General features: G+C 43.8%; 1 protein-coding gene across 2 annotated transcripts in view; it reads right to left on the bottom strand.

Moving 5' to 3' along the window:
* ZCCHC4 (zinc finger CCHC-type containing 4) overlaps positions 1-6,235 on the bottom strand; it is a 67,169-nt gene extending 60,934 nt beyond the window's left edge. The window contains exons 1-3 of one of the 2 annotated variants that reach the window (XM_012472446.3): positions 6,076-6,235; positions 4,846-4,964; positions 3,612-3,694 (exon numbers count right to left, since the gene is read on the bottom strand). In XM_012472446.3, the coding sequence (XP_012327869.2) occupies positions 3,612-3,694; positions 4,846-4,964; positions 6,076-6,202 (329 nt within the window). In that variant the 5' untranslated portion in view covers positions 6,203-6,235. The remainder of the gene's footprint in view (positions 1-3,611; positions 3,695-4,845; positions 4,965-6,075) is intronic. The other variant, XM_012472448.3, reaches the window with a different exon arrangement.
* Positions 6,236-17,949: the final 11,714 nt, after the last annotated feature.

The following is a 17,949-nucleotide window of genomic DNA, read 5'->3' as shown; positions in this document are numbered from 1 at the left end:
GGGTGATGAGAGTGAAACTCCATCTCAAAAAAAAAAAAAATAAGAGACTGAAAAATAAAAAATTTAAGAAAGAACAGTGGTTTAGCTCCAAACTAAAATTTTATTATGCATAGAAATAAGATCACCTAGATTTTCTGACAGAGTTTAATTAAATCACCAATATTCTTCTAACAGAAACATGCTTATCAGATAAGAGTAAGTGTTAAGGGCAGAATACAAAACTATGTATACATTATGGCCACAAATAAACCTGGCACAGGGAAAAAAGCCAGGAGGAAATTATACAAAATGACCAAGGTCGTGAGTTCAAAGGAAGAAACCACGGGCAATGTGGTTCTACTTTCTCCATCTTCAACACTTTATTTTCTTTCAATAATCACTATGATACTTCTCTACATAGTCCTTATCTTTTATCTCCTTATATATCCTCAAATTAAATCACCATACATAATATATTACTATCTACTTTTACATTTAAAACTAATCCCTTAGCATCAGGCATAAGATGAGTCACAGCTTAGTACTTCTCATAGCATGAACATGATAAAGTATAACTCCTACAAGCCTCAATTTTCTCATCTAAGTAAACCACCTCTGCAGGACTAAATAACAGCTCATGTAAAACACCTAGCACAGTGCCTACCTCACAGTAGTGCTCCATCTTTTCCTTTTTTTTTTTTTTTTGAGACAGGGTCTCACTCTGTCACCTAGGCTGGAGTGCAATGGTGCAATCTCAGCTCACTACAACCTCCGCCTCCCAGGTTCAAGTAATTCTCCTGCGTCAGCCTCCCAACTAGCTGGGATTACAGGCACCTGCCACCATGCCTGGCATATTTTTGTAATTTTAGTAGAGATGGGATTTTACCATGTTGGCCAGGCTGGTCTCAGAACTCCTGGCCTCAAGTGATCCACCCACCTTGGCCTCCCAAAGCGCTAGGATTACAGGTGTGAGCCACCGCACCCAGCCTGAATTTTCTTTAATTCCCTTTTCAAGATGTTTTGGGTGATGACTGAATTCCCACACAGTAAATACATAGACATCTCTGATTAAGCACTGTAGCAAGGGGCAATCAAGTTATCTTGAGAAATGCCTCCTGTATCAAAGGACTTTAAAGTCTACTACTAAGCAGCTCAGGAAAAATATTATACATTTCCCCAGTACTCCTCTGTGCTTTGTCTAGATGAGGCCTCACAATCTTTCTGAACACAGCAGCCCAGATAAAATGAAGGAGCTGCCATAAAAGTGAAAACCTATTTGTCACCAGTAATCTAGACAAGAGGCTTTTTAAGGAGCTTCTCCTAGCCCATACTATATAATGTCAGTGACACAGGTGAGGGATAAATTCTTTTCACAAGTTTGTCAAAAAATTAAATCTATGACTCAACTCTAATCCTCCCAATAAAACATTTCAACAATGTAAATTTTTAAAAATAGATGTTTATAGCTTTTTCAAATTTGTTTGGTTTAGTATTTCAAAAAAGAAACATCACAGCAAATCTTCATGACGATTTGATAACGGGTTCTGATCTATACACCAAAAGCACAAGCAATAACAAAAAAATTGATAACTTGAACTTCATCAAAATTAAAACTCCTGTGCTTCAATGGACATCATGAAAATGAAAAGACAATCTACAAAATGGGAGCAAATACTTGCAAGTTATTTATTTGGTAAGGGTGTAATATCCAGAACATATAAAGAACTCCTGTGACTCAAGAACAAAAAGATAACCCAATTAAAAATAGATGAAGGACTTGAATAGACATTTCTCCAAAGATTATACATAAAGAGCCAATAAGCACATGAAAAGATGATTCACATCATTAGTAATTTGGTGAAAAACAAAAATCAAAGCTGCAATGACATACCACTTCACAATTACTAGGATGGCTATTATCAAAAAAACAAGAAATAGTAAGTGTTGACAAGGATGTGGAGAAATTGGAACACTGATAAATGCCTGGTGGGAACGTAAATGGTGCAGCCACTATGGAAAACAGTTTGGTGGTTCCTCAAAAAACTAAACACAGAATTACTAACAATTCCACTTCTAGGTATATGCCCAAAAGAATTGAAGACAGGGTCTCAAAGTAATATTTGTATATCAATGTTCACTCCAGCATTATTCACAACAGCAAAAAAGTAGATACAATGCAAGTGTCCATCGACAGATGAATAGATTTTTAAAATGTGGTATATAAAGGCAATGGATATTATTCAGTCATAAAAAGGAATACTGTTCTGATACATGCTACAACATGCATGAACCTTGAAGACATTATGCTAAGTAAAATAAGTCAGACCCAAAAGGACAAATATTGTATAATCTCACTTACATGAGGTACACAGAACTGTCAAATCCATAGCAACAAAAATAGTTGGGCACAGTGGCTCATGTCTGTAACCCTCGCACTTTGGGAGGCTGAGGTGGGTGGATCCCTTGAGCCCAGGAGTTCTAGACCAGCCTGGGCAACACAGCAAGACTTTGTCTCTACAAAAAATAATAGGCCAAGCATGGTGGCTCACGCCTGTAATCCTAGCACTTTGGGAGGCCGAGGCAGGTGGATCACCTGAGGTCAGGAGTTCAAGACTAGCCTGGCCAACATGGCAAAACCCCATCTCTACTAAAAATACAAAAAAATTAGCCAGGCGTGGTGGCAAGGGTCTGTAATCCCAGCTACTCGGGAGGTTGAGGTAAGAGAATCACTAGAACCCTCAGCGCAAAGGTTGCAGTGAGCCGAGATAGTGCCATTGCACTCTAGCCTGGGTGACACAGCAAGACCCTGTCTCAAAAAAAAAATAATAATAATAATAATGATAAATTAGCTGGCTGTGGTGGCATGTGCCTGAAGCCCCAGCTGCTCAGAAGGCTGAGGTGGGAGGATCGCTTGAGCCCAGGAAGTTGAGGCTATAGTGAGTCATGACAGCATCACTGCACTCCAGCCTGGGCAACAGAGTGAGACCCTGTCTCAAAAAACACCACAGAAATAAATCAGACATTACCAGGGTTTGGGAGGAGGTGGAATGAGGAGTTACAGCTTAATAGTGATCGTTTCTGTTTGGAGCAATGAACAAGTTTTGCGAATAGGGATGAAGGTCACACAACACCGTGAGTGTACTTTTATTTATTTGTTTTTTTGAGGCGGAGTTTCACTCTTGTTGCCCAGGCTGGAGTGCAATGGCACAATCTCGGCTCACCGTAACCTCCACCTCCCAGGTTCAACCAAGTCTCCTGCCTCAGCCTCCCCAGCAGCTGGGATTACAGGCATGTGCCACGACGTCCAGCTAATTTTGTATTTTTGGTAGAGATGAGGTTTCTTCATGTTGGTCAGGTTGGTCTCCAACTCCTGGCCTCAGGTGATTCACCCGCCTCAGCCTCCCAAAGTGCTGGGATTACAGGCGTGAGCCACCATGCCCACTGCCGGTGAATGTACTTAATGTCAATGAACTGCACACTTGAAAATGATTAAAATGGCAAATTTTATGTTTATATATATATATAACTACAATAAATAAATGAAAGTAAACTTAAAGGCACAGGAAAAGGCAATAACAAATAAAGAAACATGACAGGTAAACTAATAAAGAAAAATGACACCACATCAGTACCTTTCTACACACTGCCTTCGAGATAGGGGAGGCTGACATCTTCGGTTATGAGCTTCTCGGGCTGCAAGTCTAGCTCCTGACAGCTGAAAGAGAGTACAAAACCCATTGAATAAAGTAGGAAGCCTCTAACATCCCAGAAGAACTGGTATCACATTCTGACATCAGGAGGCCAGAAATTCAACAAATTCAACATGCATTCATTTCAGGGGAAAACAAAACAGTGAAAACTGGGAAAATTCTAGAGCAGCTTGAAGCAATATCCAGCATATTAAAGCACTGAGAGATAAATGCAATATGTTCACTGTAGCATGATCCACAATAGCAAAAAGGACATGAGCTAAACATTCACCTTAATGGGTCTGCAGAAGAGTGGTATATAAGACTGTTTTTCCATAAACCTAACAAAACTGAAGATTCTCTTGTCAAAGCTTCCAGAAACTTCAACTGGAGCTGAGTCCAAGAGGACACCAAGCTCATAACTATATCTCTAAGTGCCTTCATTGGTCATCTAATAGCTGTATAAGGGACGTTCAATGCAAATGTTCAAAAAAAGTGTTTTTTAACACTTTCTGGAATGATCATGATTTCTCTTTAGTGAGAAATCTATATTGCCCAACAGTGCTATGGACTGAATGTTTGTGCCCCCTAAAATTCATATGTTGAAGCCTTAACCCCAGGGTGACAGTATTTAAATGAGGGGCCTTTGGGAGGTAATTAGGTCAAGAGGGTAGAGCCTTCAGGAATGAGATTAGTGTCCCTCTAACATAGACAGTGTTTGCTTCCTCTCTCTGGGAAATGAGGATATAAGAAAGGATGGACGTCTGCAAATCAGGAAGAGGACAGGACTTATATCAGACAATGGATCTGCCAGCATCTTGATCCTGGACTTCCCAGTCTCCAGAACTGTGAGAAACAGATGTCTGTTGTTTAAGCCACACAGCCTATGGTACTTCTGTGATAGAAGCCCAAGCTAAGATAGAAGATCAGCCACTCAACATTACCACTTCAGAGAGTTTAACATGGAATTAAGACTTCGAGACAGTAGTTTAAGATACTAGTAATCAGAGTAGGCATGAAATCCAGTTTTCTGAACCAACAAACATACTATCTCCATCTCTCTTAAGAGATTTATCTCATATGTTCAGACCGCATATTTTTATTTGTTTACGCATTCTCAATAAAATTGCCAAATATATCAAAAATAAAAAAATAAATATCCAAAAAGTTGATATACCTTTTCATCTTCCCACTGAAAAAAATTACAGTCTTTTCTATCTCTACAGGCTGAACATGCATAAAACCTCCGAGTTTCTTCTTTCCCTTGGGTTACCTTTACAAACAGAAGAGTGGGTCCTAGTTCCAGAATAAAAAAAAAAAAAAAGAAAGAAAAGTGTCAAATAACGGTCATCTACATCAAGTGACTTTTCACCGCCCTCAAATAAAATTTGTTTGAGCTTTATGCACAATTTACCATAATTAAATTCATCTCTTTGGTTGTTTTTTGCTTTTGTTTTTTCATTTTATTTTGTTTTCTTGAGACAGGGTCTCCCTCTGTTGCCCAGGGCGGACTGCAGTGGCAAGATCATGGCTCATTGCAACCTCTACTTCCTAGCCTCAAGCAATCCTCCTGCTTCACCCTCCCAAGTAGCTGGAACTACAAGCGCCGGTCTCCGGCTGTTTTTATTTTTTGTAGAGACGGGGTATCGCCATTTTTGCCCGGGCTAGTCTCAAACTCCCAGGCTCAAACGATCCGCCTGCCTCGGCCTCCCAAAGTGCTGGAACTACAGGCACAGGCCACCACGCCGACTTCTCTGTGTTTAATGAATGGTTTTCTTCCTCTCTGCTAACATTCTGGCAGTGACTACTTATAAATAATTTTTGAAAACTGGTCTCTCCAGAAAGAAAATGCTATTGTCAGTATAGTTGCTGTCTACGTTGTGAATGTTGCAAACCTAGGCTACAACAAGGAGGGGGACTCAGAGAATTGAGGACTTTGACATCTCTCGCGAGGTTACCCTTGCAGTGAAAATCTGAGCTTTGAGCTGGACACGCCCACTTTCTGTAAGTTACAGAAAACTGAGTCTAGTTCCCAGGCAAGAATTACACTTTTTCTTCCTAATTTTTTATTTTTGAAAGGACAGCAAATCAACAAATGAAATCCCCAAGTACTTGTCAACGAGAACTATTCAATACCATGCATCTTTCTCTTTGCCTACGCCCCCCGCCCACCCCCCGACAAAAGAGATTAAACAGTCCTGGAGCCAAAAATCACAACAGTGGACACTTGGTCTGAATGTTTTTCAAGGAAGCTGAAAAACACCACATTCCGAGGAAGGAGTATTTTCTAGGCAGCACATGGTGAGGGAAAGAGGCGGATAAACATACACGAGCCCCAAAAACCACTTCAAAGCCAACTCACACCCTCAGCGCCCAGCAGTTAAGCTGAGCCCAGACTCTGACCCACCGTGAGGGCACAGCGGGGCCGGGACGGCGGGACCCGAGGGAAGCACCACCGCTATTCCCGAGGGCCCTCGGAGCCCTGCGCTGCCCTCTGCCTCCACAGCTTCAAGCCCATCCCCGGGAGCCGCCATCTTCCCGCCGCCGTCCCGAAAGCCTCAGTAAGACCCAAGAAAGAGGAGAAAGAGCGCCCCTGCAAGCCACAGAGACCCACAGCGCCCTCACGTGTTTAGGAGGAGCTGGGGGCGCTGCCGCGGCTGAGGCCATGCCCCGAAACGCAGTCCCCGCCCACCCAGGGGCTGCACCTTAGCGGCTCCTAGCGGTGGGGCTCGTAAGTCACTCGTGGGACCTGTGCCGTGAGCTCAGCACCTGAAAGCACCCTCCTTTCTTACGAATACAGCCAGGAGGTGAGATGATTTGAACAAAGATTTGGTTGTATTGTAGTTCCAAAAGGCAGCATTACCACCTCTGCCAAATAGCTGAAATGGCTGCAGCAGCTGCGACTGATGGACCATTCTTTGTTTTTCAAAGTCACAGCCACTGCATCATCCTCTTATAACTTGGGCAACACTGAGAGTTACACATCATGTTGCATACTCATTGGCATTTATACATTAGAAAGAAAGAAAACTGTCCCGATTTGCAGATGACATGATTGTCCACGTTTTAAAAATCCCAAAGAATCTATCAGGAAAACACCTCTGGTTTAAAACTGAGTTCAGCAAGGTTGCAGGATATGAGATAAACATACAAACATCAACTGGATTTCTAAATACTAGCAATGATCACAAGAACACTAAAATTAAAAACAGAATACCACTTACGATCACTCCAATAAATGAAATAAGTGTAAATCTAACAAAATATGTACAGGGCTTTATGTATACTAAAAACTCCAAAATACTTGATTAAAAAAAAAAATCAAGGCTGGGTGCAGTGGCTCACACCTGTAATACAAGCACTTTGGGAGGGCCGAGGTGGGAGGATTGCTTGAATCCAGGAGTTCGAAACCAGCCTAGGCAACAAAGTGAGACCCTGCTATAAATAAATAAACAATTTTTAAAGTTTTTTAAAAAGCAAAGAATAACTAAACAAATGCAGAAACATGCTGCATTCATAAATTTGAAGACTCAACATAGTAAATATGTCAGCCCTTTCCAGGTTTAATGCATACAGAGGTTTAGCACAATTGTTATAAAAATCCCAGCCAGATTTTTTTCTGTAGGTTTAGACAATATTCTGAAATTTATATGGAAAGTCAAGGGAACTAAAATAGCTAAAAACAATTTTGAAAAAGAATAATGAAGGGAGGAATCAACCTACTCAATTTCAAGTCTTACAGTGCAGTAGTCAAGAAGCATCCACGTGTCTGTGGTTGTAGATGAAACAGTCTCCACGTTATTTAAAGAACCATTGGGGCACGTGCCTGGTTAACATCACACATTGAGTGCTATGGTTTATTAATGTAGAAACATGACTGTTTTTCTTTCACATTTCATGTAATAGTTTCACTCAGATTCTCCATCTGCACCGGTAGCATCTGTGTCTTTGCTGTACCAGTGTCCCCTTTGTTCAAGATGTCCAGCACACATTTTCAGTGTATATTATCTGTGGATGTCTCGTCTTTGGAGGTAGGAAACGTTCTACAGCTATGATAATGATACTTTTGGATACTATCTCAAGACCTTACTAGCTGGACACATGTTCTCAGGACCTCTGGAGACAATGCCTCGGGCAGAAGAAAAAATAAAAGACCTAACTACCTACTCACATGAATTCTAGCACTTTTATTTACAAATTTGTTTTAGATGTACACATTTGTGATCTTAAAAGACTTGTTTATAAAATTTGCCACTGAATTTGTAAACTCATAAAACCAGAGTCACTGAGTCCATATTTTCTCTTTCTCTTTTAAATAATGCTGATTCTGTGAGGCAACCTCTCTAAGCAGCCAAAACCAGTGTAGATGTGCAGCCTTTACAGATAAGCTTCCCCAAACAGTAAAAATACAACAAAGGTTGATCCAAATAAAGTAAATGGGAAGGGCCCCGCAAAATGCGAGAGTCGCTGAAGGCTTCAAACATCAGGCCGTTCCCTCTTTGCAGAGGGATAACTTTGGGGAGAAAAAAAACTCACCTTATTTTCAGATATATATAGTAAATAATCTGTGCTAAATATTTACTGATGGGGTTACGAATATGACCAATAAGTTACACGTTTCATTTAATTTCCTGATAGTGTTTTTAGTCTATGCAGGAAAATGCTTGAGTTGAGACATACTGATTCAGCAAGGTTCTGAAAGGAAGCCAGAGACAGAACTGAAAACAGGTCCCTTGAATCCTAAGTGCCAGGAGAGACCTATATTACATTTATCACACAGAGCGTGACCCCAGGCTGCTAAGACTGCTGGGACTCAGCCACTCTCCCAACAGATTGTCTGGTCAAACTCGTGAGCTTTTTAAGAGGCCTGGTAGTCTCCTTCCGTGGCTTTATTAATAGAACAAATCAGTGTCTTTTGAAAAACTTTCCATTCCCAAATCTCCATCAGAGGTAAGATGGTGAGAAGATCAAGAAGATGGTTGAAGCCAGAGGAGCGTTCCGTAGTGGGGTCTCACCATCTTCTCTATCTTGCAGTGACAGGGCCCCAGTTTTCCTTTGGGAAGCCACCCCTCCTGACTTCAGCCCGTGTAGTGTGCGAGGTATAAAAAATGGCAGGGACTGGCTTGGATTTGGGCAGGTGGCTTGGAGCTTCCGCTGGAATGGCTGAGAAAGAAGGCGTCATGGTTGGATGTTTTCATCTCAGTGGCATTCATGACGTTGATTTCTCTTGTGTCTGAGGTTCAGCTCTCCAATGTTGCCTGGGCTGAATCACACATCTAGTGGTTGGCTCATCCAGGATTACCTTAACCCATTTATTTATGCCTGAGGTTGCAATTCTTTTAATTTTTGCAATCAGACCTTGGCGATGACATTGAGCAGATATAAATAACTCCCACATGCTTAGCATTCCAATAATGGAACACTAGGCATAAATGGGTTGGGGCCAGGATCACTCAGCTCTGCTCTGTATGTCTCTCCTCCTCCTCCTGGAACCACCAGGACAGACTGGGCATATCTTTCTCATGGGGTTGGCAGGTGCACAAGAGAATTAGCAAATGCAGACAAGATCTGGGAGGCCTGGGCTTGGAATCACACCGCTCTCACTTCCATGTCATTGTTTTGGCTCAAGCAAGTCACATAGGCCAAGCATTGCAAAGTTACATGGCAAAGAATGTGATCAGGAAATGGTGAAGAATCAGGGTCCATGACCCCCACAATCGACCACATAAGCCTTCTTCACCAGGGCGACCAAGCAGCCAGTAGAAATGCTTCCCACCCCTTGAGGAGCACCTGCCTTAGAACGAAGCCAAGAAGAAAAAAGCAGAATTGGGAAACAGGAAGGTGTGAGGACACCATGTGAGCGCCTAGATCCAGCCATGCCTGAAGCTTTCCGTTACACAAGTCTCATAAATTCCTCAGTGGCTCCTTAAGCCAGTTGGAGATGGGGTTGGTTCTATCACTCACAATCAAGGATGCTGATTAATGCTCTGTGGCTGCAGCCATAACACTGGATGGAGGTATCTGTCCTTGAAGTCCTTTTCCAGTCATGATCAGCTCACTCTGACCTTCTTTCTCCCTGCCACCCTCCCTATCGACCTGCCTGCCTTCCTCCCTCTGTCTTTCCTCCCTCCATCCTCTCCCACCTTTGTGGAGGAACTGGCCTCCTTGCTGACTTTCATCTTGCTGCTCCAAAGTAAGCACACACACTCACAACTGTTTTTTGTTGTTGTTCTGTTTTAAGGTGAAAGTGATCGGGGAAGACCAGCCACGAGAATAAAACCCGCACAGACCCTGCCACAGCAGCCTCTGCTTTCCAGTGCAGGATCCCGACACCCCTGCTGAGATGGCCCCACGGCCCCCTTGACTTCTCTCTCTGATTTCTGAGAGTAAAGCTCACCAAAACTTTTCCCAGCTCTGAGAAGTCTCAACTGTGAAAACTTGGCTGGGAAAGGACCTGGATACAAAGGGACTCTGTGTAGCCTTCCTTGGATCTTTGAAAAACAGCGACAACACTGCTGAACCAAACACCCTGAAACTAAGGACGCTTTCTGATAAGCTATTGAGATTCACTGGTCATTTCTGCTGTGCTGGACAGGAGCCCCCATGAAACGGGCCTTTCGGAAGCCAATAAAGATCCGTGGCATGGGACTCCTGGGACTTCGTCCATCCATATCTCAAGGAGCTGCCCTGTCCCCCATCTTCCTGCCTGAATATGATGCCTCTCTGGCATGAAAGCTGGGAACGAAGTGCAGGAGAGAACGTGTGTGTGTGTGTGTGTGTGTGTGTGTGTGTGTGTGTGTGTGACTACTTCTTGTAAATGCGTAGAAATGAAACCTCAAGATAAATAAGTCTGTCTAGGTACGATTGCTCCCTCCTATAATCCCTGCACTTTGGGAGGCTGAGGCAGGCAGATCACTTGAGGTCAGGAGTTTGAGATCAGCCTGGCCAACATGGTGAAACCCCATCTCTACTAAAAATATAAAACTTAGCTGGGCATGGTGGCGGACACCCTATAATCCCAGCTACTTGGGAGGCTGAGTCAGGAGAACTGCTTGAACCCAGGAGGCAGAGGTTGCAGTGAGCCGAGATTGCACCGTTGCACTGCAGCCTGGGCAACAGAGCAAGACTCTGTGAAAGAAAGAAAGAAAGAAAGAAAGAGAGAAAAAGAAAGAGAGAGAGAAAGGGGGAGAGAGAGAGAGAGATGGAGGGAGAGAAGGAAGGAAGGGAAGGAGGGAGGGAGGAAGACAGAAAGGGAGAAAGGAAGGAAGGAAGGGAGAGAGAGAAAGAAAGAAAAAGAAAGAAAGGAAGGAAGGAAGAAAGGAAGGGAGAGAGAGGGAGAAAGGAAGAAGGAAGGAGGGAGGGAGGGAGGGGAGGGAGAGAGGAAGAGACAAAGAGAAAGAAAAATAAGAAAGAAAAAAGGAAGGAAGAAAGAAAGAAAGAAAGAAAAAGAGAAAGAAAGAAAAAGAAAAAGGCAAGAAAGAAATCTGCTGAAAAGTAGAATCCCACGTGTAGTAGGTTCCCCAGACGTTTGCGTTCACTCAGAACATCATACGTAATCTTACTTGGCAGTAGGCTCTTTGCAGAAATGATCAGTGAATGCTTGAGACGAGATCACGCTGGATTGGGGTGAGTCCTAAATCCAATGACTGGTGTCCTTATGAAAAAGAGGAAAGGACACAAAGGCCACGTGAAGACAGAGGTGGGCGGAGATTGGAGTTATCTGCACAAGCCAAGGTACACCTGAGGTCTCCAGAAGCTGAAGGCTTCTAGAAGCTTCTAGAGTTCCTCTAGACACTGAGGCAAGAAAGATACAAGAGGGAGTGGTTTCCAGCCTCAGCCTGCTCACACAGGATGCTCTGGGCACTGCAGCATTGCCTTCTGTGAGGCGGGGGCTTGTATACGCTTCTATCAGTCAGTCACAGGCTGGCAGCCCCCCGCCTTCCAGCACAATCCCAGATGTAAGCAGAAGTCCTGCATGGGACTTTAGAGAATCCCCTTAAAGGAACTGACTAGGTCTGTCTCTTTGTTCTTTCCGCTCCTCCTCCTGCGTGTGGATGCAGATCTAAGGACTGAAGCTCTAGCAGCCACCTTGGATCATGAAGTAACCTGAGACAGAAGCCAGAGGATAGGGGGAACTGGATTATCTAACTTGGCTTCTTTGACATGAGACTAAACCCTGGTCTGGCCGGGCACAGTGGCTTACGCCTGTAATCCCAGCACTTTGGGAGGCTGAGGCAGGCGGATCACCTGAGGTCAGGAGTTCGAGACCAGCCTGGTCAATATGGTGAAACCCCATCTCTCCTAAAAATATAAATATTAGCTGAGTGTGGTAGCAGGCACCTGTAATCCCAGCTACTAGGGAGGCTGAGGCAGGGGAATTACTTGACTCCAAGAGGCAGAGGTTGCAGTGAGCTGAGTTCATGCCATTGCACTCCAGCCTGGGCGACAGAGCGAGACTCCATCTCAAAAATAATAATAATAATAAAGAATAAACGCTTACCTGTTTAAGTCACTTATATTGTGTGTTTTCTGTTACATGCAACCCGGTATAGCTTGAGTTTTTTTTAATGACCAAAAAAAGTGTGATTTGTAACTAAAACTGTATACACTGTATGTATATTCTCCAAATGACTACGTTCCTCCCTTAAAAAGGGAAGAATCACACCACTACACAGTATATCCATGTAACAAAACCACACTTGTGCCCCCTAAATCTATAAAATTAGAAAAAGAAATATGAAACACATTTGTAATTTCAATTTTCAGTAGCCACATTTTTAAAAATACAGGTAAAAATTTTTTAAGATACTTATAAAGGAAAAATTAGAATTTGGATAATAAGTATAATTTTTTTGTTTTAATTCTACCAATGTTTCCAGTGCTTTAAATATATACACCGCTTCATCCATGTGTAAATTCACAGGAGCTGTCATTGCGTTCATCTCATGGATGAGGAAATAGGATTAGAGGTGGTGTGCTGCGTGGGGCAGCGGCAAAACGTGCTAGGGCCGGGTGAGGTGGCTCACGCCAGTAATCCCAGCACTTTGGGAGGCCGAGGCAGGCAGATCACGAGGTCAGGAGTTTGAGACCATCCTGACCAATGTGTTGAAACCCCGTCTCTACTAAAAATACAAAAATCAGCTGGGCATGGTGGTGGGCACCTGTAATCCCAGCTACTCCGGAGGCTGAGGCAGGAGAATCACTTGAACCCAGGAGGCAGAGGTTGCAGTGAGCCGAGATTGCACCATTGTACTCCAGCCTGGGTGACAGAGTGGAACTCTGTCTCAAAAAAAAAAAGAAAAGAAAAAGAATATTGGTTCTCACGTCAAATTTATCTTCATTCTTTGTTTTTCGTTTCTGTCTTGGTTCTAATCATGGCTCTCCCACTCCTTAGTTTAGGAGAGTTATTCTTACTCTGTAACGTGGAAGATAACCACAGCAGTACCCTTTTAAGGTACCGTTGGGAGGATTAAGCAGGATGATTCATATAAAGTACTTCCCACAGAGGCTGGAACATAATATGCAATGAATAAAGTTTGGTCATTATAATGGCTCAGGATTAGAGTTTAGACAGAATTTGAACTGAAATCTATCCAAGCCCAAGGCTACGGCTCCTTTTACAGTTCAGTAGATGCATTAAAATGACCCTTTCTATATGGGATGGAGTGTGCTGCCTGCTCCCTCTCCTCTCTTCCACCTTTAATGGCTGCTTGCTTGGTTAACACCTACTCATCTCCCAGGAGAGGGCAGCCTTCTCTGAGCCCCAAGATTGGGTTCGATGCCCCTGGGTTGTGCTCCTGCAGCATCCTGAATGCACATTCCTGGTACGAATTATCACTCCACATTACAGCTGCCTAATTGCTGGCTTGCATTCCCCTCTACACTGTAAGCCCTTTGAGAGCAATGGTTGCATATTTTTCTTATATCAACAGTGCTGGCTAGTGGCTCACAGTAATCTCAGTACTTTGGGAGGCCGAGGCAGGAGGATTGCTTAAGCCCAGGAGTTTGAGATCAGCCTGGGAAACAAAATGAGACCTCATCTCTACCAACATTTTTTTTTTTAAGTATCTGGGCGTGGTGATGTGTACCTTTGGTCCCAGCTACACAGGAGGCTGAAGCGGTAGGGTCACTTGTGTCTGGGAGGTTGAAGCTGCAGTGAGCCATGTTCATGCCAGTTCAGTCTGTGACACAGAGCAAGGCCCTGTCACAGAAAAAAAATTACTAGCACATAATATTTACTATCTACGTTTTGATTAAATTATTACTATGAGCACATCTCATCTAGAGGTTCCAACAAGGCCATGCCACCTGGGGGAATTTTGGAAATGTGCGGAGGTGTTTTGGGCTTTCACAATGATTCAAGGACACTTCTGGTATTTGGGGGGCAGCTGGGTGCTAAGTGGCCTGTAACGGTTAGGACAGTTCTGCCTAATGTCCCACATACTTTTATTGTCTGCACAAACATTTGTGTAGCTCAACAAGCTGTTACAATTACTTCAGTCTAAAATCTAACTTTGATTTACACTGTACAAAAACAAAGTATTTTTGTACAGTTTTAATAAATCTGAATATTTCCGGAATGCAACCACTGTGTGAATGAAGGAAAAAATTATGCTGTGTTTTGTCCAGAATGCTATCGTGGAAGAATCACATGAGCAATAGCACCTGGGCCCCCGGGATCTGAAGTCCCAGGACAACCTGCCTGTATCATCTGCATCTGTAGCCCTTACATTCATGATCATTGTGTCTGTCAGCAACTTTTGCATAATAAGCCATTCCAAGGCAAAACAACAATCATTTTCTCCCATGCATGGGTGGGTTTGCTGGGGGTTGGCTGGTCTTGGCTGGGCTCAGCTGGGCAGTCCTGCCTCAAGCGTGGTTAGCTGGGCTTGGCCCCTTGCTTGGGTTGGGCCCAGGTCTGTTCTGAGTGTCTCATTGTGGGGCCCAGGCAGATGGGGCAGCAGATTCCTGGGAGAGGCCCTTCTCTTGACAGAGGCAGAGGCACGAGAAAGTGAGCCTCCCTGCACGGCACATTTCAAGCTTTATTTCACTCTTGTCTGCTGTTAGCCCAAGTGCCCAAAGCAGGCCCATCGCCAAGCCCAAAGTCTGGTGATGGTGGAAGAGTGAAAGCACACGCCTCCCGTGGAGGTGGAGGGAAGAGAGTAAATATTTTTGAGCAAAAGTCTAAGCCACCTCAGTGATTTGACCTGATTATTTAAATTTAGCCCTCATCTCAAAATGCCATACGCAAAGAACAACAAATCTGTTTTGCCTTACAGATCTCAAATACTCATGTACTCTGATAGGAAAGTGCATGCCCCTAATGATTTAATTGTAACTACCCACGTGGTGATGACTATCTACATACAGAATACACACAGGCATGGGTCGCCTAATGACAGGGATACATTCTGAGAAACGCATCACTAGGTGATTTCATCGCCGTGTGAACCCTGTAGAAGGTACTTACACAAACCTCAGTGGTATAGCCCACTACCCACCTAGGCTACACAGTATAGCCTCTTGCTGTTAGGCTACAAACCTCTACAGCGTGTTACTGTCCTGAATACTAAAGGCAACTGGAACAGGAAGGGAAGTAGTTGTGTATCTAGGCATGTCTAAACATAGAAGAGGTAAAGTAGAAATGCAGTAAGAAAGATAAAAAATGCTATCCCAGTCTAGGCATTTACCACTGTGTTTTATCCAGAATTCTATCATGGAAGAATCACACTGCAGTGAGCTGTGTTCATGCCAGTCCAGCCTGTGGAACAGAGCAAGACTCTGTCTCAATATGGAGCTCGCAGGACTGGAAGTTGCTCTGGGTGAGTGGTGAGTGAGTGGTGAGTGAATATGAAGCCCTAGGACATTGCTGTACACTACTGCAGACTTTATAAATGCTGTACACTTAGGCTCTACCAAATTTTATTTTTAAGAAAGTAATTGCATCTCAGTACTTTGGGAGGCCGAGGTGGGAGGACTGCTTTGAGCCCAACTGTTCAAGGCCAGCCTGGGCAGTGTGGGGAGACTTCATCTCCGCTAACCTTTTTTTAAAAAAATTAGCCTGGCATGCTGGCACGTGCTTGTAGTCCCACTGTGGGGGCGATGGGGTGGGGGTTGGGGGTAATGGAGAAGAGGGGCAGGCTGAGGTGGGAGAATCTCTTGAGCCCAGGAGGTCAAGGCTGCAGTGAGCTGTGATTGCACTGCTGCACTTTAGCTGAAGTGATAGAGCGAGACCCTATCTCAAAAAAAATGGAAAATAGAAATTGCGCCACAAGAGTACAATGGCTGCGATGTCACTAGGAATTTTTCAGCTTCATAATCTTATGGGGCCGCCGTCGTCTATACGGTCAGTCACTGAGAAAAACATCAGTTCATGACTATATTATAAATAACTGTCCTTTTATTTTTTAATATAGGTATTTTATTGGAAATTAGGTGTTTAGATAAATTGTATAATTTAGTAATTTCATTTCAAGAGGTTTGCCAAGTGTTTTTATGAAAAGGGGGCCGTGAACCCACACGTGTGAGACTTGCAGAGATAATCCAACAGAGTCCAGCACAGCGAGGGGCCGGAGAGCCGAGCCAGGGGGCGTCCCTTGGAGTCCCGCCCTCCCATTTACAAAGTATGTCACTTCAGGCAAGGCATCTCACATCCCTGAGGCTTTCACAGGTGCACTCTGGGGTAATAATACATAACTCTTCCTGGCTGCGGTAAGAATTAAATAAGATCACATTTGTGACATTCAGGATGCTGGGAAGAAACAGATGACACATTCAAGTGGGCTAATTGAGGGGCATTTCATAAAGGGACAATTTGCCAGATTGTGGGCAAAGTTAAAATAAACCACTCAGAGAACATGCATTATCTTAGGGCTATTACAGCAGAGAGAGCCATTTCTACCCCCAGGTCTACTAGGCCAAATAGAACCCAGAGAGATTAACTACATGGAAAACACAACTCTACGAGAGCTGTGGCCTTCAGTAGAGGGCCTCAGCCAACCATGACAGGCCCACCTGGCAGAAGCTGGCGGGATAAATGCTTCACTCTCACTCTCCTTCTGCCTACAGATCTTTCTTCTATGTGTCTCCTATTGGCAAAAAGCAACCAGAAGTGAGAAGTGCTCCATAAAAGTGCCATCCATAAAAGTCAGCCTCCCAGAGCACAGTGTAGGGGGAAAGCATGGAGGGTGGAAAGTGGATCTGGAGGAGAAAACAGGAGATGTCCAGGGTAGCATGGACAACAGTTAGCACCCAGTAAAGTAAGATATATCAAGATGGTCAGGCGCGGTGGCTCATGCCTGTAATCCCACCACTTTGGGAGGCCGAGGCAGGCACATCACGAGGTCAGGAGTTCGAGACCAGTCTGGTCAACATAGTGAAACCCCATGTCTACTAAAAATACAAAGCTGGGCGTGGTGGTGGACACCTGTAATTCCAGCTACTCGGGAGGCTAAGGCAGGAGAATCGCTTGAACCCAGGAGGTGGAGATTGCAGTGAGCCGAGATCACGCAATTGCACTCCAGCCTGGGCAACAATGTGAGATTCCGTCTCAAAAAAAAAAAAAAAAAGACGTTTATCAAGATACATGTGGTAGCACTGTGAAAGAAATAGGCAAGCACACACACAGACATGTACACGTACAATACATATGCACGCACAGGAAATTCAAATAACCTGCCCCAAATTCTAAGGAGAACCACCGCTAGAATCTAGTTCATCTCTTCAAAGACTTTTTCCACTGCATTCCTCCAAGGATTACGTTCAATTTCTGTATCAACAATGACAACTTGTCCCGAGCCTCAGACTTTTGAAACTTAAAGGTAATAATGTTTGTCCTCAAGACATATTAAGGGGATACTGTCCCACTGAAGGAGCAGGACTCTAGCCAGAAATTCAGCCAATGAAGCATTTCCAACTCCTCACAGACAACGTGGACAAAAAGTGTAGCTAGATGTGAAATTGCTTAGAAGCCATACTAGGGCCGTTACTTCCCTGGTTTGAACCAGTACTTGGGTTTAAATTCAGTTCCTGGTTACCTTTAAGTACTGCAGTTTAAAACAAACCCTGGAAGGCCACAGTAGCTTTCTAGATTGCTGCCAAAGCCACACTGAGATCAAAGGCAGCATTGTTCTCCCAGAACTGGCACACAGGCAGAAGCACCTGGTTAAACCAGTCCCATAGGCTACGGGATCAGCCCGGCCCAAGATGTTTATACAACTTTCTGACTCTTGGGGGAAGGCAAGTCTATTTGATTTTTCTGCTGCTTCTGCGAGTCTCAGGC

This window comes from Aotus nancymaae, unplaced genomic scaffold (genome assembly GCF_030222135.1).
Source record: "Aotus nancymaae isolate 86718 unplaced genomic scaffold, 86718_ANA_hifiasm-v0.15.2.pri h1tg000006l, whole genome shotgun sequence".
Taxonomy (NCBI): domain Eukaryota; kingdom Metazoa; phylum Chordata; class Mammalia; order Primates; family Aotidae; genus Aotus; species Aotus nancymaae.
Note: the sequence above shows the minus strand (reverse complement) of the source record. Positions and strands in the feature narration are given on the sequence as shown.